A 23161-nucleotide genomic window follows, 5' to 3' on the forward strand; every position below is an offset into this window, starting at 1 on the left:
TTTATTAAAGCTTATTAAAAAAAAAAAATAATAATAATTCAAGGTATACTTATTTCAGGAACATGCAGTTTTATTATAGTTCTGTTCTTCTCATATTTCATGGCACTTTCATTTTGATTAACTCGCTGTGGAAGCCAGCGGAATAATTCTCCTTCATTTTTTAATATTCTGTCTTTTTTCCCCCCAATCTATCAAAAACTTATTTTAATTAAAAATCTAAAAAAATCTGAACAACATCTTAATTAATAACGAACATGTAGAACTTCACATAATATATTCCAAAGTTTTCTTAGCTAAAAGACATGCTAAAATAAAATATTAAGAGGAAAGACACATATTTACTTTTAATTAATACTGAAAAAGTTTATTCTAGAATTTATTTCTTTAAATACTTGTTTTTCTTGTGTTTGGCTTTTTAATTTAAAATATTACACTGAATAAATAAAGCAGATTTTACACTACTGAGCTTGAAAATACTAAATTTTGAACTGATTTAATAATTATTCCTTTTCAAGTCTTTAGAAGCTATTTTTTAAATAAAATTTGGAAATTTAAATATTGTAAACGTATTGTGTGTTCTGCTTTAAAAATAATTAAATAAAACAAAATAAATTTGTGGATGCAAATCTGCAGTCTGATGAGAAGCTTTATCAAATAGATTTTGAATCCTTTCAAAAATTAAAGGTGTTTTTGAGGTTTATTTGAGGTAGTTTATAGCTGTCAGGGTTGATTTTAGGTCTATTTGAAGTTGACTTCAAAAAAAAGAACCTTAAGAGATCGACCTCTCAAGGTATATAATCAAAGAGTATGGTTTCTTTCCTACTGGAGTTTGTTTTGAGGTTGTTGAAAATCTAATTTAAAGCAACTAGCTTAAAGAGGTAATTTTTGAGGTGTTCAGGCTACTTTTTCAATAATTTTATACTTGAGGTGTGAATAATTTCTCCCAATCTCAACTAAAAGTAACGTTGAGTTACATATATAAGGATGATTTTATGAGGTATAAATGAGGTTGAAATTCAGGTTTATTAATGACGCTATTTTTGGAGCAAAACATAGCCTCATTTTCTACCACAGTTACATTTTTTTACATCTGACAAACTCAAAACAACTTCAAAAACACTTTACTTTTTTCGTAAGGGTATGCACTTTACATTAAATTGCTATTATAATTATAAAAGTAACAAATATAATAAAAAGCAAGTAGTTTTAAAAATTGATTTTGTTAGAGTACGATACATATATTACACAATGTGCCACTTCCTTAAATTAGAATACTTTCCTCTCTGAAATTAACAACTTAATTAATGTACTCGTAGAAAAAAATTCTTATATGTTGAATGTACAGCTTCATAACTGGAGATTGACTAGTTGAAAGTAAGCGATTGTATTGCGCCAGACGCGCACCGTTATTAATGTAACAGATTTTAAAAGTTGTTATAAATTTGGTTGGCTTAAAAAAATTTAAACTTAACGTACAAAGTAAACAATCGTCCTTTCTATGATTGGATTTTAAGCTTGTTCTTATGTATCTTTTAAACTTTCTTAATTTCAGGATTCATTTTATTATATTCGAACATATTCCTTTCTTTCTACGCAAAATATGAGTTATGAAAATTATGTTTTTGCAATGGACACTAATTGTAATACACTGCAAAAAAAAACTCTGTAAATCTTTAACCAGTATTTGGTTTCTTATTATCCCAAAGTCTAGTTAAACGAAAGATCAATTTATTTCAGTTACACCATATATTGGAAGTATGATCGAGAAATATTTCCACAGTACAACCGACTGCATCAAAATTCGGTAAAAGACACCAAACTTTGATTTTAAACTATACGATATTTGTTTACGTTTTCTTTATTTACAACTTGGTCTCGGTGTATCGCAACGACTAAAGCATGTTATTTCAAGTTTCTACTTACTTAGTTAGATAAATAGTGTTTCTGTTTAGAGAATTGTGTGCTGCCATCTATATTTCAATTTAAAATGTCACGTGATTAGTAAATGTTTCATGCAGTTAAGTTCGCTTTAAAATGTCGTACAAATAGGTATTGTGTTTGTCGTGTTAGTATTTGTGTATGTTTATGTTTTGTGTTAGTCATTAAATTATGTCAGTTTTAAGGGGTCGTTAGTTTAAATTATTTAGTAACCATTTTTTGGTGTCAGTTAGCGGGATATATTAGCGAGCAATGAAATTTTGAGTTGTCGAATCGATGCTTCAATGTTGAGTTCCAGAACGAGGTTGATACTATTTTCTTGATACTAATGACGATAGTTCCAGTGTGAAGGTTGGTGTTATTTTCTTGATCTGATTTATTGTGCTTTTATTGTCAATTTATTGAAATGTCAGAAATTGAAAAGTTAAAGGATAAGTGTAAAGTTTTAAGAAATAAGGTCACCAAATTAATTACTAAAATTGAAACGTATCTCAATGAGTGTGATGATTTGGCTGATATAGATAAAACAAATGCTTTAAAAGAGTTTCGAGAACAATTAGTTCACAAAGAAAGCGAGCTTATAAGTGTAAATAGCAAGGTTGAAGCTTTGTGCGACATTAGTGAAATCGAAAATGAGGTTTCGATTTCAGATGAATATAATGAGAAAATTGTTCTATGGAAACAAAAGATTATAAATGTAATTGATAATTAGAGCGCCAAAGAGAAAGGAAATATTTCAGTTGATTTAAGTATGAGAGAAAGTAGAGAAAATACACCCCCTTTAGCTAATTCAAGTAGTAACGCGCAGTTAATAAAAACTGTTAAACTTCCCAAGTTGTATATAAATAAATATTATGGTAACCCCGCGCATTGGTTAGAATTTTTTGATCAATTCGAAAGTGCTATACATAACAATAACTGTTTAAGCAAAGTAGATAAATTTAACTATTTAAAGTCTTATGTAGGTGGGATAGCAGCAAGTTGTATTAACGGTTTTGCTTTAACGGATGAAAACTACGATATTGCTCTAAAGCTTTTAAAGAATCGATTTGGTAATAGAAACTCGTTAATCCAAGCACATCTTAATCAGTTGTTAAAATTACCTTTTATTAGAAATGTAAATGATTTAATTGGCTTAAGAAAATTATTTGATTGTGCTGAGTCACAAAAAAGAAATTTAGAGTCGTTAGGAATAGATACCGAAACTTATGGTAATTTATTAAGTCCTATTCTAATAGAAAGAATTCCGAGGGAAATTGTTTTAGAATTGAATCGAAATTATCCTGAAAATAATTGGGTATTTAAAGATTTGTTTTCATTTTTGGAAAAAGAAATAAGTTCTAGAGAGAGGACACTTTCGATTTATAAATCTGATTCACGTGAGTATAACAATAGTTTTAGTAACGAAAATAAGAATTTTCGTAAGAAATCTGATTTTATTAAAAAAAGTAGCTTTAATAGAAATGCGCAAAATGTATATCATGCAACAGTCGATAGAAAAAAGTGCCTTTTTGCGACAGTAGTGAACATGAAGTTTGCGAATATCAAAGCGTAATAGAAAGAAAAAATAAATTAAAAGAAAATCGTTGTTTCCGTTGTTTTTCAAAACATCATATTGCTAGACTCTGCAAAACGAAATTGGAGCCATGCATAAAATGTAACAGGCGAACTCATCATTATTTATTATGCGAGGAGAATGATTCATCGGAAAACGCGGTTGTTCAATGCCACTCCTCCATAAAGAGAAATAGTGTTTTATTACAAACTTGTAGTGTAGTCGCATGTTTTGAAAAAAATAATAAATTAATCGGAATTCTCTGTGATAATGGTTCCGAAAGAACCTGGATGAAGCGAAGTTTAGCAAATGAACTGCGAGTGAAAATAATAAGAAAAGAAAATTTATCTGTTTATTCTTTTGGGTCCGTAACAACAAAACAAATAAGCTACGGTGTAGGTCGAGTAAAATTAAAGAATAGAAATGATCCTAAAATTTTTGTTGAAATTGAGGCGTTAATTACAGATACAATTACAGCCGCACCTCTTTCGATTCCAGATACACGAATACAGAATGATTTAATAGCGAAAGGTTTCGTTTTAGCTGATGCATGTTCGAATTTCAATCAAGGTTTGGATATTTTAATCGGGGCTGATTTATTTTGGGAGATTGTTGATAATTCTAAAGCAGAGAAAATGAATAAATCTTTATATTGTATTCCCACTATATTCGGTTATACGGTACAGGGAATTCAAGAGGAAAATAAAGAGATGTCGAGCCGTGTTACTTCGACAAATTTAAGTTCAGTTACGGATGTTCAGGTACTATGAGATTTAGAATTGTTAGGCATTCGAGATGAAAATGAGATAGCTATTGAGGATAAGCATTTAATAAACAAATTCGAAAATAATTTAAGTTTGTTAATGGCAGGTACGAAACTTCATTATTATGGAAAAGGTCACCTAAGGATCTCGCGAAAAATTTTTGGATAGCAAAAAAGAGATTCGATAATTTAAAAACTATTTTTGAGAAGAATGATTGGGTTGCGAGGGAATATAAACTTACGATACAAGAGTAACAAAACAAGATAATAGTCGAGGAATGTACTAGAGATAATGAGGAATATTTTATGCCTCGCAGAGCAGTTGTGCGAAATGATAAGGATACTACTAAAGTGCGAGTTGTTTTTAACTGTAGCTCAAAAACTAAGCAAAATTTATCTTTAAATGATTATTTAGAAATAGGGCCAAATTTAAATCCTAATGTGTTAGACATTATTCTTAAATTTAGAAAATTTAAAGTAGCATTCAGCGCCGATATCGAAAAGGCTTTTCTCATGATAGGCATCTCTGAAAAGGATCAGGACTAAAGAGAAGGGCTAGTTCCCTCCGCTCTTAGAGCTGAAGCTACGATTTCCCTCCTCATGAAGTCACTGTGTCCACAGATCTCGGAGATCGCAAGCAAAGATATGATAACTTTGCATCTTTCTCTTTGTAAAAATAAGTTAGACCTTTTCTGGTTATTAGCTTTCAAACTTTACGTAATTAACACATTATTTCCGTTCATAAACATAGTTCAAAAAAACTTTCTTGGCCATTATATTAAAAAAAATACCATTTTAAACTTATAAAAATGTTTTACTAGTTGTCGAAAATGACACTATAAATACTTTATTTTAAAAAGTTCAGTTTTAACTTTAATTATTACGAAAAATGAAAGCATATATCAACACTTTTTTTATCTACATATTCTTTTATAACAATAAGTTGAGTTAAATTTAGAATCCCCGATTTTAAAAAAAGCCGTTAATAGCAATTTGTTCATACTTAATCATTAGGAAACATCAACCTTAAACGCTAATTACTGAAACAAAATAATAATTTAGGTTCATAATGACATTAGAAATTTTACAATTGTTTATAGATATTTAAATTTACGATGATATAATTTATAGATATTTAAGAGAACATAATTCTTAAAAAAAATCATAAATATTTAGAATAACTACATTAAAAAATATGTTATGAAATTAGAAGAATTCCAACTATATATTTTATTTATACTTTTTATATACATTTTAATTTTCTTTGACATTATCCATTTTTTAATTTTTTTCATCTGCCTTTTCTTTTTGAAGTAACGAGGCGGTTTTTATTTAGATAATGGATTTTTATAAAAGTTCTTAACGACAGAATAAACTTATTGCTGTTTTATATTAACTGTGTCATTTCGAAATCCATTCTTTGCATAGTTGTTCATTTACTTTAGGGAACACGCGGAAAATTATATTTTTTCCTTTTGTTTTTCTATCAAAATTTTTTCAAGTTGCAATCGCACAAACTGGCATTTCGATAATAGTTTTAAATTCTTGTAAATTCACTGCAAAAACTGAGGAAAGTCATCATAGAAAATAACAAATGTCTTAGAATATCTCGCAAAAAGAAATGCTCCAATATTAGTTAGAGCTAGTAAGGCCGAACGCTCCGTTCTTGAAGTAAAAGTGCGAGCTTTGCGCCAAAGTGACGTCACTAGAGAAAATCGGAGGATTGGCGCTGTGAGAGCTACTTCAAAGGTGTGAACCAGCCCTTCTATTCTCTTTAGCCCTGGAAAAGGATAGGAAATTTTTATAGTTCTTATGGCTTTCAGATAATTCTAGTAATAGCTTTAAAATTTTGCGAATGACTCGTCTTCCTTTCGGTTGTACATCATCTCCGTTTATTCTTAGCGCAACAATTAAAAAGCACATTAAACAGTATCTTGAAAATGCACCTAAATGTGTTGAAATGTTGGACACTTCACTTTATGTGGATGATCTCTATTTTGGTGCTGATGATATTGAGGAGGCGTTTGATTTATCAACTGAAGCTGTTCATATTTTGGGAGATGCAGGAATGAATTTACGAAAGCTGAATTCTAATTCGGAAGAATTGAAGTCTTTGTGGATAGAAAAGGGTTTTAGTGATGTTAGTGAGAGTTCTAGTGGTAGTTTGAAAGTTTTAGGTTTGAATTGGAACCCTATAGGAGATAATCAGTCGTTGGAAATTTCCCCGTTATTGAAAAGTTTAAATAATTCGGCAAATACGAAAAGGTTTGTGTTACACGCTGCTGCAATGGTGCTCGATCCAGTTGGTATTGTTAGTCCTTTCGTTCTTAAGATCAAGTGTCTGTTGCAAGAGATATGGAAAAGAGGTTTAGATTGGGACGAAGAGTTGTCAGTAGATTTAAAAATTAAATGGACTGAATGGTGTGTAGAAGTTAAACATTTAAAAGACATAGTCATTCCAAGGTATTGTTTTTTGTCATGCGGAAATCCAGGAAGTCGAAGAGTAGAGGTACACATATTTTGTGATGCGTCACTCGTTGCATATGGGACGGTTTCCTATGTTCGGTATATCAATGATGAGGGTAAAATCATAGTATCGTTTTTGATGTCCAAGAGTCGTGTTTCCCCCTTGAAAAAGTTAACTTTGCCACGCTTAGAATTAATGGCGACAGCTATAGGAGCTAGACTAGGTAATTATATTAATGGTATTTTGGGGGAAATGGTTTCTGAATATATATATTGGACGGACTCATTCATTGTTTTACATTGGATCAGGGGAAGGGCTGAACGATGTAAGCAATTTGTTTGCAATAGGGTCCGTGAAGTTCAGGAGAAGTCAAATCCAAAATCTTGGCATCATTGCAAAGGTACAGATAATCCTGCTGATTTGCTGACACGTGGATGCAATGCAAGCAAATTGAAAGAAGGAGATAAATGGTTCCATGGCCCTTCATGGCTGAGACTTGAAGAATCAGAATGGAATAATGATAAAGGTTTCAGCTCTTTTAATAGCGAAAACTTGGACGATGAAATTCGTATAGAGAAACGAAACAAACCCGTGAACATAAACATAAATGTTTGCAAGGAAGAAAGCCAGTCTGATATTATGAACGTCATAAATAAAATTTCATCATGGACTAAATTGCAAAGAGTTTTTGCCTGGTGTAGAAGATTTACTCTAAATTGCAAGTTTCCAGCTGCAAAAGCTAGTGGTTGTTTAACAACTGCAGAGATTCAGAATACTAGAAATTCCCTTGTGAAGATGGTTCAAAATTATGCTTTTGGTACTGAAATGAAATATCTGCAGAAGGAGAAGACACTTCCAAAAAGTAGCAATCTGTTACCTTTGGCACCCTTCCTTGACTCATCCGGACATCTCCGAGTTGGTGGAAGATTGAAGAATTCCAATCTTTCTGACTGTCGAAAACATCCAATACTTCTCCCAAAGGGTCATCATTTATCAACGATAATTGTGAAAAATTTTCATGAAATCCATCTACATGGAACTATTCAAATGACATTATCAGCATTAACCCAAGAATATTGGATAAGTGGTGTCAAGAATCTTGTCAGAAAGATAATTTCCAGGTGTGTAAAATGCCATAGACAAAATGCTAAATTTTTGACACAATTTATGTCTGATTTACCTTCCGTAAGAGTCACACCTTCCCGAGTTTTCTCTGTTGTTGGGACTGATTACGCTGGACCTTTCCTAGTGGAGCCCAAAAAAGGACGAGGTGTGAAGACTATGAAATGCTATGTTTGTTTTTTTGTGTGTTTATCCACAAAAGCTGTTCACTTAGAACTCGTTAGTGATCTAACTTCTGATGCTTTCCTTGCCACGTTAAGAAGATTTAATTCTCGACGAGGAAAACCTGATCAGATACATAGCGACTGTGGGACTAATTATGTTGGTGCATATAGAGAGTTGAAACATTTAATTGCATCACTCTCTTCAGATGAAAGATTTCAGGGTAATCTTGCAAAGGAAAATATCATTTGGAAATTCAATCCTTCTGCGGCACCTCATCACGGTGGATTGTGGGAATCCACTGTCAAATCTATGAAGTCTCACCTTAAAAAAACTGTCGGTGAACAAATCCTCACCTACGAAGAATTCCTAACCCTAATTGCTGAAGTAGAAGCTTGCCTTAATTCTCGACCACTCACTCCTTTGTCTGATGATCCTGCTGATTGTGAGGCACTGACGCCTGGTCATTTCCTCATTGGTACTTCACTGACATCAGTGCCTAATTCTAAACTTTCAAAGGAAGTGATAGCACCTTTACAACGATGGAAGTTAATGCAAAGAATGATCCAAGAATTCTGGAAGCGGTGGTCAACTGACTATCTTTCCACTCTTCAAAGGCGTCCCAAATGGCTCCAAGTAAAGAGAAATCTTGCTGTAAATGAACTGGTGCTAAACAAAGACGATGATTTGCCACCATTGAAGTGGAAGTTGGGACGTGTGATAGAGACCTTTCCAGTAGCAGACGGTAAAATCAGAGTAGTAAGGTTAAAAACTGCAAATGGTGAGTTAAAACGTCCTATTGTTAAACTTTGCCCACTACCAATAATAGACTTCAAACATTGAACTCATACGAACTTTGAACTCTTAATTAAAATTTTCTGTCAATTCAAAATTTTATAATGGTTTAATATTTGTCTTTTAGTGCATTTCATTTGATTAATTTTGTTTATTGTTTGATTACGATTCACATATATTTCATATAAGGTTGTTTTAATTTTTGTATACAGATTCTTAAACTGAAAATTTTCAGTAATTGATTTATTGCTGCATTACTTTTGAAATTGAAGTTTGAATGAATGTAATAACATTTTATGAACCCCCTAAGTGCTCATAGTGGGGGAGGATGTTTCTGTTTAAAGAATTGTGTGCTGCCATCTATATTTCAATTTAAAATGTCACGTGATTAGTAAATGCTTCATGCAGTTTAGTTCGCTTTAAAATGTCGTACAAATAGGTATTGTGTTTGTCGTGTTAGTATTTGTGTATGTTTATATTTTGTGTTAGTCATTAAATTATGTCAGTTTTAAGGGGTCGTTAGTTTCAATTATTTAGTAACCAAATAGCTTATTTGCATGAATTTAAGTTCATTTCTTTTATGTTGCCTTTTTAAATTTGGTTAGAGGTATGTCATAAAATAACTTCTTACGGTAAATAGTTTTGTTACGGTACTGCATTGGAGCTGATTAAAAACACCCAATAATTTTGCAACCTTCCTCTACTTTTTTTAAAGAAAAAGAAGGAAAATCAGTGTTTTGTTTCTTCAAAACACTAACTTTTGGTGCAATATTCTACTGATATTTGAAGCTAGTAAAACTACCAAAATATGGTAAAATTGAGCTCCATTTTATGCAGCAAATGAATACTAATTTTCGGTGCAACGTATCTCAAAATTTTTAACAGTACATTAATCACTCCAAAGGTAAATTTTTACTTCTTTTTTTATTAATATTCAGTTTGAATTGTCTAGAATAAGAATTTTAAAGTTTGAAATTTTGCTCCTTTTAGTGATTTTTGTGAGAGCTAACCATTTTGCCCGGAGCTACAAGTTGTTATTTTTAAGTAATTGAGTTTCAGTATTTTAATTCATGTTAGCAAAAAATCTTAATTTTATTATTATTTTGAAAATAACTAGCTGCAAGTCTTTTATTATCTGAAGTATTCTAGAAATTATGTTTGGCTAGCATTTGAGTAAAATATAAATAATTCTGAGCAATGTTTGGAGTAGCATGATTTTTGTTGCAAGTTTTATCAATATTTTGTTAAAATATCTTGAAAAAGTTTATAGTAAAAAAAAGGACCTTAAAAAGTTAATAAATGGAAGTTTGACTTTGGTAGAAGAATGGATAAATTCCGCATTTTTACATAGAATAATTATAATTTATAAAATAATAATTTATAAAAATAACATATATTTTTCAAAATTAAATTTCTAAATTATTGCTTTATCAATTATTCTCAATTTCTTCAAGAAACGCCATTTGAATGTATTTTATTTTTTTAAAATTGTGGTAAACTTTGAATGTTAATTTTTAAGACAACACTCGTGGTTAATGTAAATTTAAGTAAGCATATTAAAATGGGGTATACACTTAAGGAATTTTTATTTTCACTTAACAAACAAACATTATGTTTACGAAATATTATAAAATACAAGATTGAAACTGCTTCAATACTATCTTTTCTCAATTTCTTTTCGTTAGAAAAAACTTAGCTTTTTCTAAAAATAGGCTCATAAAGAAGAAACCTTTGCTACCGATTGAGTAAAACAACATGAGGTTTTGTCCATGTTTTTCAATTTTCTAACTGACTTTTCTTTTTATGAATGTAAAACTTGACAAGTTTTATCTTTTCTTTTGAAACAGAAATAAACGAATCTAGTTTTGTAAAGCTTTCAGATGTGTCAACTTCAGGAACACATCACAACTCTCAAAACATATAAGAAGTGCAGTAAAAAAAAGAACAATAAATCGCGTTCGGAACCTCTTAACAAAATCAAAATACAAGAAAAGTCTCTCTAATTTTTCAGAAGCCAGTGAAGCAAGAATCTTTAACATCTCCTGAAAAATTGGGAAAATTGTTTTCCTTATTTTGCTTATCCGTGTCCCTAGTGTGTTGGGACACGGATCTGGGATGTTGTAATGGATATGCAAATGACGTAGGCTCTTTCTATGTTCTGACGCCGGCAGCACCGTCATCAGGGGCAATTATCTCTTCGGGTCACACGGCTGGGTACTGAGGATTTCAACAGCTCCTGCCACCCCTTTACCCTGGTTGATGTACCCTGCGTTTGCCACTTTACAGGTTTCTAAAAGCATCACGCTTATTCAGTGTTTTCCCAGGGGCGCTGAATACGGAGGAAGGATTCTTTCAGTGTTTTACCCTTTTGCGATAGTGAGAAGAAAGCAGACGATTTGTTTACCTATCATTAGTAAATGCATTACGGTCTTTTATTAGGCGGGAAATTCTGGCTAATAATTCATAACCGTCTTCTTAATATTTAGTGTACTTATATTTTGTAGTGCTCGACAATAAAGCTTTGATGGTTAGGGTCATTAAAGAAACGATGATAAAGCTTGATTTTCAATTTGTTTTTACGATCAGGTTACTTGTACGATAGTTGAGATAACTATTTTATTTGGTGTGGTAACAGGATATTTTAATTACTGTTTTAACGATTTACTTTTTATCGGAAATAAAGTTAAAATAAAATGAGGTAATTAATCGAGTAATTACTAAATATAATTTCAATTTTATTTGGTACAATATAAGCAATTTGATTACACACATATTTGAAAAAAGATAATTTTTGCCTATTCTTTTCAGAAATACTTAATTATTTAATAGTTTTGATCCAAATTTGGCATGAATATGCCATTGGATAGAAAGAAAATTACGAATATGATATAACATTAAAAAAAAAGATAAGGTGCAACTAAAAAAAATTAAACTTTCTATTTTTTGACATTCATACATTTTAAACATATACTTAAGCACCGCGGTTCTTAAATTCCACCACTGATCTCTGTTATTATACATATACTATACCAATCAAAATATTATCTTTACTTTTAGTGCTGTTACAATAAAATTATACTACCGGCCAGGTGGGCGAGCGTTTAGCGGGCCTGACAGCAAAGCCAATGGCCAAGGGATCGAATAAGGACATGGATGTTTTCCTTTGTATGCTGTTCTCTGTTGTGTGTGATGTGTGAATGTGGCCTACCCTATGAGCGGGTATCTGCAGCAGTGTGGCGTGGTTAATATTGCTCACCTCCGTCACTTTGGTCACCAGGCAACGCAAAATGAGCAACACTTCCAGCCTTTTCCATGGCGAAGAACGATAATCTTAAAGTTTAAAGGTTTAAATATTAAAATATTCAGTTTAAATGTTGTTAAGGTCTAAAAGTTTAAATATTCAAAAAGTGCAAGTTGGGAATTAAAAGCAAATAATATTGTTAAGATTAAAAAGTAATACGCAAGCCTAAACAATTTATAAAATTAATGATTAATACACAAAACTGGTGGGACAATTAAATTCAGGTACATAAAATCTAAAAAAAAATAAGTAGGTTGTGTATGTAGCAAGGTAAACCCCACAAGAATGCATGAGAAGTTAAAACAAATTAAAGATTAAGTGAAATTGGCAAGGTTAGATATTATACATTAAATTGCGTTAAACAGGCCGAATAGTGGTGGTCCATCGTTGTTGAACACCGAATAACCCAATAGGTCCATTGGGTCATACATTTAGAAATAAGGGAATAAAACAAAAGCGACTAATATAAATGATAAGGAAAAATGCATATAAAAATTTTAAGGTACCACATTCTTGTGAGATTGATATTATCTGTGCTAACTATTTTTAAAAAATGACTACTCACCCAACATGGCAATAAGACAGCGATGCTGTACTGTGGTAAAAAGAATACAGATCATTGTTATTTGCATCCGTCTTGTTTCTTTTTCTTTTATCGGTAAACACACACCAACACTCATACAAATTTTCGTGGACGTTTCATTAAGCGAAATCACAAGGCATAAGAATTTTCGTAAATCATTAAACACATGTTTTCTTACATAAATTTCCGTAAGATATTTCGCATTTTTTTTGTACATCACCCAACAAAAATCTTTTTGATTAAAAATAAATGTCATTCATATAATCAATTAAGAGAGAGTGTATGCTTTTTTTCCTCATGCATCGCCTTAAGAAAACTAGGGGTCCCTCGTGAATAGCCAATGAGGGAAAAAAAGGGGTACTCGGAAGGCCAATGAAAAAAAAAAGTGGGCTGTTCAGGTTCAACCCCTGAAGAAACCATTGGCCGATAGAAGAATCTAGTAAGAGAAGATACAAGTAACACGTGTTATTGGTTCATAACCGGTTTTTGAGATTGCGTAAAGCAAAGGTGTAACAAAAAATATATAAAACCAATGGTTTTGATAAAAAGCTTGGGCTTTTTCAGAAATATTTAATATCATTTTTTTTAGGTCAATACCGTACTTGATTTGATTACTTTTAAAAGACACTTTAAAAAAGTTTAAAAACTTGTTACGTGTTATACCTCTGGGGGTACTGATCCAGGAGTTTCCTTGTCTTCTGGATTGGTTCAAAATTACAAGGCTACGGAGTTGAACGTAAGTAGTCGTAAACCCATAAAATTGGGTCGGCTGTTCAACGACGGTTATAAAATAAAATAAAAAAGTAACACGTGTTCGCGACTACCTCGTGTGAACAGGGAAGCGAGGTCAAAAAGGTTAAAAATGACGATATCCATCCAGTACGCAATTAAAAGTTCACCTACCGTGTGAGAAAAAAAGGAAAGTGTCACGAGGTGAAGGGGACAAGACATAAAATTTAAAGTGAATGGTCCAAGAGTCCAGCTGCAGCAAAAGGGTCCTATTCCTCCCACGCAAGTGTCACCTGCTAAGAAATGGGAGCTAAAGGAAAAGGGGACCAACATGATATCAGGTTACAGAACGTGAAAAATAAGATTGAAGAATATAATCTTAAGGCAGAGCATGACTGAAAAAGAGAAACATGCAGTAATAAACAATTATAAATAAATTAATATTGCATATTTAAAATATAAAGCATAATAATAATCTGTAAAAGTAATTAATTAATAAAAAAATATGCAGTATTTAAAGTTATACATTGTAAATTGATAACAGAATTAATTATAAACTGAACGTTAATGAAGTTCGTAGACAAGAAATTAAGAATTAAGAGGACAAAAGTAAAGCAAATTTTCAAAAAACAAAAGCGAATCAAATTTAAGAAAACAAAATTATATTAAGGAGAGAATAAACTTGTGATGATTGACATTATCACAGATAAGTTGCCATTAAGAAAAAGAAAAACAAAGAAATAATAAATTGGATTTCTGTTTTTGTTATTTGAGGCTGCTGAATACTATCTCAAGAATATTGAGTAAAGTAAATATATGTATTGCACAGTGGCGTAGCGAGCTTAACTCGCGCCCGGGGCACAATACCTTTTCAGCGCCCCCCCCCCATTCGAAAACCATATAATATTATATGTAAAATATACTCCCAAATTAATAAATAAATAAAGTCATAGGCTCAAGCTAGGCTTTTAATTTGAGACAAAAAATGCCATTGAGAAAATAAGACTAGATTCTGAATTGTATATGATCATCTAGAATTAGTTCAAAAGATACCTATTATTTATTTTACATATTTATAAAGAAATATTTTAAAAACACGCAGTTTTAAAACAATAAAAAAGTAAATATTTATTATCTCTAAGGGGATACATATATTTGATAATAATATGATTATAATACATTAATAAAACTAATTACTATGTATAAATTTTCCTTGCTTTTCATGAAGCAAATTTATCAATAATATCATCAAAGTTGATCATTTCAAATTTTTCTCTTTCCACACGTAATGCTAGGTCACTTAGGCGATCTTGTCCCATCGTTTATCGTAGATATGTTAAAATTAATTTTAATTTGCTGAATGAACTTTCGCAGCTAGCAGTTGATACTGAGATAGTCAGGAGTATTTGAAGTGTCACTCTCAGGTTTGGAAAAACATCTTCTCCATACGAGATTATAAAAGTACGAAATTCTAATGGCGTTTTAGGTTCAATTTCTTATCTACTGCGGAGTAACATTTTGTAATCACATATTTCGATAAAGAGTTCTATTCCATTGAAATCTGTATAATAAAATTCACCCAAATTTGTACAAATTTTTTCAAGGTCGTTATCAACATTATCCTCGTTTAATAAATTTTCAATGTCTAGTAGAATTCCAAATTTGAATTTAAGGTCACTTAATCGTGTACGTACATATTTCTTGTTGGAGGCGATCAAGAACGCTTTTCATAACGCGAGAAACTTCATTTTCTGTGGAAAGACCAACATCTCTAGCCAATTCTCCAGGCATTTTGCGTCGTCTTCTTACACGTATTGTTGTATCAATATCCCATTTTTCACAAAGAGACTTCGCTTTTTCTATTACCTCTTCACGGAGCTTGTCTCAAATTTCTGGTAGTTCAATCGCTAATGATTCAAGATCATTGGACCCTTCTCTAAAATTCATTCTCGGATCTTGTAATCTGAGCTGCACACGATCAATCCTCCTTAGGAATTCATACCAGAAATGAACTAAATTTATGAAACTGGAAGTTAGTATATTTTGCAACAGAATTGTAGCTTCACTTCTGGTGTCACTTGTAGTGGTAATGTCCTCTGCTAATTTTTCTAATTGTTCTACTATATTCTCTAGCCCAGTGTTTCCCAAAGTGTGGTACGCGTACCCCAAGGGGTACGGGAACAGTTTAGCGGGGGTACGCGTTCTTATGCGAATATCTTACAACAAAAGAACATTTCAAAAAAATTTTATTTAAAAACAAAGCTCTCCTTGAAAATTTACAATTTAGTATTTTTCAATTGGCTATTTTTCGCTGAGTTAACAGTTAATAATTAGTATTGTCAAAAGCCAGTTGTAATTTTTAACTTCTGTGCAATTTTTTTATAGTAAAATCTGCATTAATTTTATTAGGGTACACAGCGTTACGAAAAATTTATAAAGGGTACACAAAAGTCATAAGTTTGGGAAACACTGCTATCGACGATAACGCTAGCTGCTTGTATTCGCCGATCCATCGTGTTTCAGATTCCCGTTGAACACTTTTTGTTAAAGCATTTTTTAATAATTCCCATCGTAATGTTGAACGTGAGAAAAACAGATATATGTTTTCAATTATTCCAAAACATATGTCACAACGATTTGATCTTGTTTAGCTGTAGTAACTCCAACGTAAATTCAATGAATGGTTATCACAATTTACAGATAATGCTTTATGATTTTTCTTCCACTATTCTTTGTTGAACGCCAGATGTGTGACCTGCCATCACGGCAGTATTATCGTAAAATTGTGGTCTGCAGTTTGTTAATGAAATTTCATCGGAATTTAATTTCTCTGAAATTGTATTTTCGATCGAGGCTGCATCTTTAGCATGTATTTCAATAAAACTCAAAAAAGATTTTTTGATGGAAACTTTTTTATTCATAAAATCAGCATCTACATACCTAACGACTTGGGACATTTGTTCTCGATGAGAGATATCAGGAGTTGAATCAAACAAAAGTCCATAATATTTATTTCTTTTGATATAGTTTATTAGTTGATTTCGAACTGTAGATGCCAGAAGATGAATGAATTCATTTTGGATCTGTGTTGACAAATGTGAGACAGTTTTTAGAGCTTCTATGGCATGTTTAAGATGATTTGCTAGTAGCGGATCAAACTGAGCTACAAGTCTAAGTAAAGATAATAGGTTTCCTACTTTTGTACCAACTTGAAGTGCTAGTTTTTAAACATGGCTTCATTATTTGGTTTATTACTTACCAAGAATGCCTTGAACTTGAAAGGTAGTAACACAGTGAAATATACATTAGAATTACTAACATTACACATTTATTAGAATTAATACATTAGATAACATTAAATTATATAATATAATATTATATAATATTTAATAATATTTCATTTTTATTATAAGCAGAGCGCGATGACAAGGACGCAAAACTGAAAAATACACGCTCAAAATAACTTAAACGTTAATATTTCGGGATTTCCCTAATTTGTTGCCGACTTCCACAACCTGTCGTAAGTGTCTAAGATACGTACAGTCACAGAAAAAAGTATCCGGAAGGTAACAAATAAGGAATCGTTTATTTTTTAATACTGATATTTCTCAGGCACACAACAAATACGGCGTTTGTGTCCTTTCCTAGAAACGGCAAAACGATGTATTTGTTGTGTGTCTCTTTTCGATCCTTTAGTTGTTATTTTTCGGCTACTTTTTTCCGTGTACATATAAGTACATTAGACTGTACATATAAGTACATTAGAGTGTTATTGTTATCGTTTTAACAAGCGTAAGCTACATTGCGTTTATGGAAATAAAAATATATATTGTCCTGGAAGAAAGAATGCTTGTACTTTGTACACTTCAAATATTTATTATTACATATTATTTTATCAGACAAATCAAGAAAGGAGATAATTTATGTAACTACACAGCGTAGATGCCATAAAAAAGTGCTGACAGACACAGGTCGAGTCAGCCCTGCTAGTAGAAAAGACGTGCCATTTCTATTATGAATATATTATTACAGTTTGATTTAGACTATTAATGTTCCTTTTTATTTACAAATTAACATTTATTATATTACACTGGCACTAAAATTAAAATATGTTTTCCAGAAATAAATTATAATAAAAATAAAAATTAAACAGCAATTTTTTGCTTTGCCGACCATTTGGCGCCCCTTTGTGAGTAGCGCCCGGGGCATGATGCCCTCCCTTGCCCACCCCTCACTACGCCACTGGTATTGCATATTGTAAACTCTAATTTTATATTTTTATGTAAATGATCTTTTTGTTAGTGTGACGGGTATTTAATGAAACTTAAAAGGTTTATATTTTATTTATTATTTAATCATTCTACCAAATATATAAGGAGAAGCACACTTATCCATAGCTGCTCTTATATGCGTGTCGCAAGGAATTTTGTGTATTCTTTTTTTGGAGTTTATTTATATATTTTATTTCAAGGGGTTTAACGTGATCTAGTGGTCTTATCATGCATCCGAAGGTCGACAAATCAAACATAATCTTGTGACAAATTTCTAGAAAGTTCAACTGACCCTTGGAATTCGATTGCGAGATGAGACCACGGGATCTTAATCAACTGTTTAATTAACAAACGATTACAGCGAGAATTGTCACGAGGCAACGTCGTGACATTAGTAAATCTTACTATATTTTTGATTCACTCATAATTATTTATCAGTAGTCACGTGAGATGTGAAAGAAACACAAGTTCAAATGAAATAGGGCATAATATGTTTGCATTATTTTTAAAAATTTCACAGGTAACAACTGCTATTAGTAATTATGATAAAAATTACTTCATAAAAAGTAGTAAGTTTAATTTGTGGAAAAAATCTATGCCATGCACTATTTCATTACTATAACAAAACGAGTTGTAATATAATATAAAAAGAAATAAACTTAAGGAATTCGACTATCCAAATTTTTTTATGGGAGTTAAGATGTTCTTCAAATGTGTTTTAGTTATGCGAAATAATGTTTTTTAGCGAATGAAGTATTATTTTCGTAATATTTGTGAGTTTATAACAGTTATTCATGAGTGTTGAGTTACGCTACCGTGGAAGCCCTGTGGTTAGAGCATCGGTTCGGAGTTCGATCTTTGAAGTCGATAAAATTTCTCAAAACATTCTCCTAAAATCAGTAGAATCGCAAGTCCTGCAGTCGGTCTCTAAGCAGTATTATGGGTTTATGGATCTAGAGAAAATTTCCTTCCTTATCAGAAATAAGTCTAAATTTTAATAGTAGCTTCACGAGTGGGTGGTATTGTCATCTATTCATGGGGTTCTGAGCTTAGTCGCGCTTTCTCCCCAGTGGTATTCTCTTGTCAAATGAAAGGCACTTCATTCGAAGCAACATCAAATTGCATTTTTTCCATCTTTAAATAGCGTTCGCTATGTTAAGTATGAAAATGAAGCAAAATATTAATGGAATAAAAATGATATTATGGAAAAATGAAAAGTATTTGTGATTTAATGCACTTCATCTTTAATTTACATCTTATACACAGGGTGTCCCATAAATGGCTGAGAGATTTTGAAAATCAATTTAAAAATAATAACAAAATACTGAAAGACTTCATTGTTTGAGGCATTATGCTTCAGAGATATTTCTTCCTTCCTCCCACCATATTGTAAATTAAGTAAAAAATTCTGATAAATAGATGGTGGTGCAGGCATGAGAGAGGTGCCGAGAAATTGAATCAGAGACATCTGTAGTGCAGCACGCAACCAGTTATTGATCGTTTGTGAAGGGTATTGATGACACGTTAAGAATAGTTTTTGGAGTATCATCTCCTGAAACGCAGTTTTAAGATGAGACCGTCAAGCAATACGATATGCGAAAATAAAATTTTAGGCACTCATACGTAGGCTTTAACTGACATTATCGAAGAATTTGCAGAATGAAACTAACCTTTTTACTTGTTTTCTTTTAGGAAGCTGATATGGCCATTGCACCTTTAACCATAACTTCAGCAAGAGAACGTGTTATAGATTTTACAAAACCATTTATGTCTCTTGGTATAAGTATTATGATAAAGAAACCAATGAAGAAGAAACCGGGAGTATTTTCTTTCATGAATCCTCTCTCAAAAGAAATCTGGATGTGTATCATCTTTGCATATGTTGGAGTCTCAGTTGTTTTGTTTTTGGTGAGTCGCTTCTCACCACATGAGTGGCGATTGGAAGATTCTTTAGTTGGTCCTTCAGTTGCCAATGATTTTTCACTCTACAACAGTCTTTGGTTTTCACTTGGAGCATTTATGCAACAAGGTTGCGATATTTGTCCAAGGTAGGCCTATTTTATCAAGTTCAATAACACTTGTTTCTGGTATTACAAACACAAATCTAGAGGTGAGAATAAGATACAATTATTTATTTTTTTATTCTGACAGCAAAAAAAGAAATATAAAGTTGTTACTATTTTTAAAGAAGCCAAATTTTATAAACAAGAGCCTCATGAAATTTGATACAACAACAAAATGTGATACGGATAATATGAAGCTATTATGAGAGCTTATATTTAATTAAAACTGACAAAATGTTAAAAATTAATATTAATTTCTAAATGAATATGTCAGCAAATTAATCTTTAAAAATAGAAGAATTTTATTCTTTTATGCTATTTGAAGCATTATTAGAATTATTTAAATGCTTTGACTTATTGTAGAAAGATATTTTTTTAAAAAGTATCATATTTCTACAATGAATGTAATAATTGGCTTTAACACTTTGTGTACAAGAGTTAGTTTTCTTTAAAAAATTATAACTTTCTTATTTTAAATATATTATCATCAAAAATATAGCTATACACTAGAATAAATATAAGTCTTTCTGGGAAATAATACATATTAATATAATACATAGTAATAAATAAATGTATAATATAAACTGCTTATATTTCCAATTATGAACGATTAAAAATATTCGCATATGGAAAAATATCTTTACATCTTTCCATGTAAGGAAATAACACGTATAAATAGCTAATATTTTTTAAAATTTTTAGCATTCATCTTTGATGCAATGCAAATAACTGAATAGTTAAGTAGAAAACTTTTGATAGTTATGTGATCAGTAATTTTAAGAATTAAAAAAAGTTAATTTCCCAGTGGACTTTAAGAAAAACGAAATGTATAATGTAACCATAACAAAGACTCAATGTATAACAAAAGTAAAGATGTAACAAAGTTAATTAGGCAAGATTCTAAGTAGTTGAATAATTAGGGTAAATCTGGTATTTTTTTAAAAGGTTATAGTTAGGGACAAATAAGGATACCAGGAAATTTCCCCCTCTTCCGAAAAGATTTTTAACTACTATTCATAATTTACAAAGGGAATAGGGAAAAACCTAAACTTTGCTATATTTTCCCTAACTATTTTTTTTCACTGAATCAAAGGAGTCCAAAATCGTCCATGGGCTTAATATTTTGGAAGTTATAAAGGGTTTATTAAGATATTAAGATAAAAGTTTTAAAAAAAATGAAATTTTTGATTATACCTACACTCTATAACAAAAAAATCGACGCACCAAGAAGCAATCCCCCGATTGCTTTGAAATTTCGCATGCATGAATGTTTTGAACAGATATGTTTTGAACAGTCTTTAGCGACGAATCCCGCTTCCAACTGTGTCCTGACGATCATCGGAGACGTGTTTGGAGACGCACAGGGAAGAGGGGGGTTCCTGCCTTCACTATTGCACGTCACACCAGCCCTCAACAAGGCATTATGGTCTGGGGTGCCATTTCCTTTGACAGCCGGACCCCTTTGGTCGTCATTAGAGGTACACTTACTGCACAGTGGTACGTCGACGACATCCTAAAACCTGTTTTGTTACCGTTCCTTTTGCAGCGCCCTGGGCTGGTTTTTCAGCAGGACAATGCCAGACCACATACGGCACGTGTTGCTATGAACTGTTTGCAAGCTTGTCAAACTCTTCCTTGGCCTGCCAGATCACCAGATCTCTCTCCCATCGAGCATGTCTGTGATATGATGGGAAGGCGATTGCATCTGGCACGGAATGTTGATGATCTCGTTCGACAACTGGATCGAATTTGGCAGGAAATACCGCAAGAGACCATCTGGGAGCTTTATCGGTCTATGCCACGCCGTGTGGCAGCTTGTATCCTGGCTAGAGGCGGGTCAATACCTTATTGAACTTGTTACTGTAACTCTGCAATAAATTATTCAATTGTTCTGAAATTTTAATCATTTACTATTCTGTACATTGTCTTCCTGTCCACCAATTTTCATTTCAATCGGACAACTCCTTCTTGGTGCGTCAATTTTTTTGTTATAGAGTGTATTTTAATATTGAAAATACCAATCACGATAAGTAAATATTATTTCCTGTTTACTGTTCTTTAATAATCGAGATGGACCAAAACAAAATCGATAAATCTTATAGTTCAAAAATTGTTGAAGATTTTGAACTTATGTACCTACGAGGTTATACTAGGTCAGATATTACTACATAAATAATAAGAGTAAAAGTATTGGTTCCTATGTATTTTTTACGTTGAATTGAATGAGATAAAATCCAAGTCAATATGACAAACAATTTAGAGTGTGTGAAAATGTCACATTTATAAAATATATTTTTTCATTTCCACTTTTTATACAAGAAACCTTTATAACTCCTATAACTTTCAAACAATTAGTTTTATGGACTTTGTTTTCATCTTATCTTATTAAGAATAAAAATATATACAGGGAAAAAATACCGCATTTTATCGGTACAATATCAAATTTAAATATAGGTATAATCAAAAGCTGTAAGCTGTTTTATATTTCATATTTACTAAATTTCTAAATTTGAACTAGTTACTCCTATCGACTTAATTTCTAAGATATATGATTCTATACAAAATAAATAAATAAATAAAAATAAAAAAATAAAGAAAATTACATAGGAAACAAATAACATAGTTTTTCTCCTGTTGAACTCTTTTTTCCCCTTCTTAAATTCAAGATGGCGCCTAAAGCTCATCTCAGAGTGACTCAACTCTTTAAATATTCATATTTCTCCCAAACCGCAATTTTTAAAACAATTCCCAGCTGTTTCCTAAATATTCCCGTATTCAGCCTTTTTTATGGCCCGAGAACTGCCCTAATTGTATTAAAATAAATTTTAAATCCTTTCTTCCAATTACTTTATACGGCGATTATGAAATAACTTTGCCACATATTACCCTCTGGAGAGCATACCGTTAGAGTGGGCGGAATCTGTATTATATATGCTTAAGCCGTGGTGGCTCAGGGGACAGAGCGTTCACCTTCCAATGAGGTAAACCGGGTTCGAATCCCAGCGATAGCTAGTCAATACGAATTCCGCATCTAGCTCGCACCGACCACAGTACTGACATGAAATATCCTCAGTGGTAGACGAATAATGGGTTAGAGTCCTCTTGTCGTCAGGCTAACCGTGGGAGGTAACGCAAATACGAGTTAGTTACAAAAAACAAAACAAAGCGTATAACAAAATAAAAAAAGTCCTCTACAAAGGCAAATTTTTCCCTTGATCAAGGAATTCCTTTCTCTTCTGGATTGGGTTCAAAATTACAAAGCTACGGAGTTGAATATTCCGAAATTGGGTTGGCTTTTCAATGACGGTTATAAAACAAAATAATATCTGCCCTTAAGGATTGCGGTAGCAGTAAAATCCCCAAATAACAGCATCCTCTTTTTTTATTGAAACAAATTCTTTACAGTATCAAA

The 23161-nt window shown here is 31.9% G+C and overlaps 1 protein-coding gene across 4 annotated transcripts in view; it reads left to right on the top strand.

Moving 5' to 3' along the window:
- Positions 1-23161, top strand: part of LOC122270917 (glutamate receptor 1) — a 573804-nt gene that overhangs the window by 495772 nt on the left and 54871 nt on the right. For all 4 annotated transcript variants that reach the window (XM_087154568.1, XM_087154569.1, XM_087154570.1 and 1 more), the window contains one exon: positions 19379-19734. In XM_087154568.1, the coding sequence (XP_087010694.1) occupies positions 19379-19734 (356 nt within the window). The remainder of the gene's footprint in view (positions 1-19378; positions 19735-23161) is intronic.

This window comes from Parasteatoda tepidariorum, chromosome 11 (assembly GCF_982258835.1).
Source record: "Parasteatoda tepidariorum strain Cologne lab strain chromosome 11, Ptep-v5.0, whole genome shotgun sequence".
Lineage (NCBI taxonomy): Eukaryota > Metazoa > Arthropoda > Arachnida > Araneae > Theridiidae > Parasteatoda > Parasteatoda tepidariorum.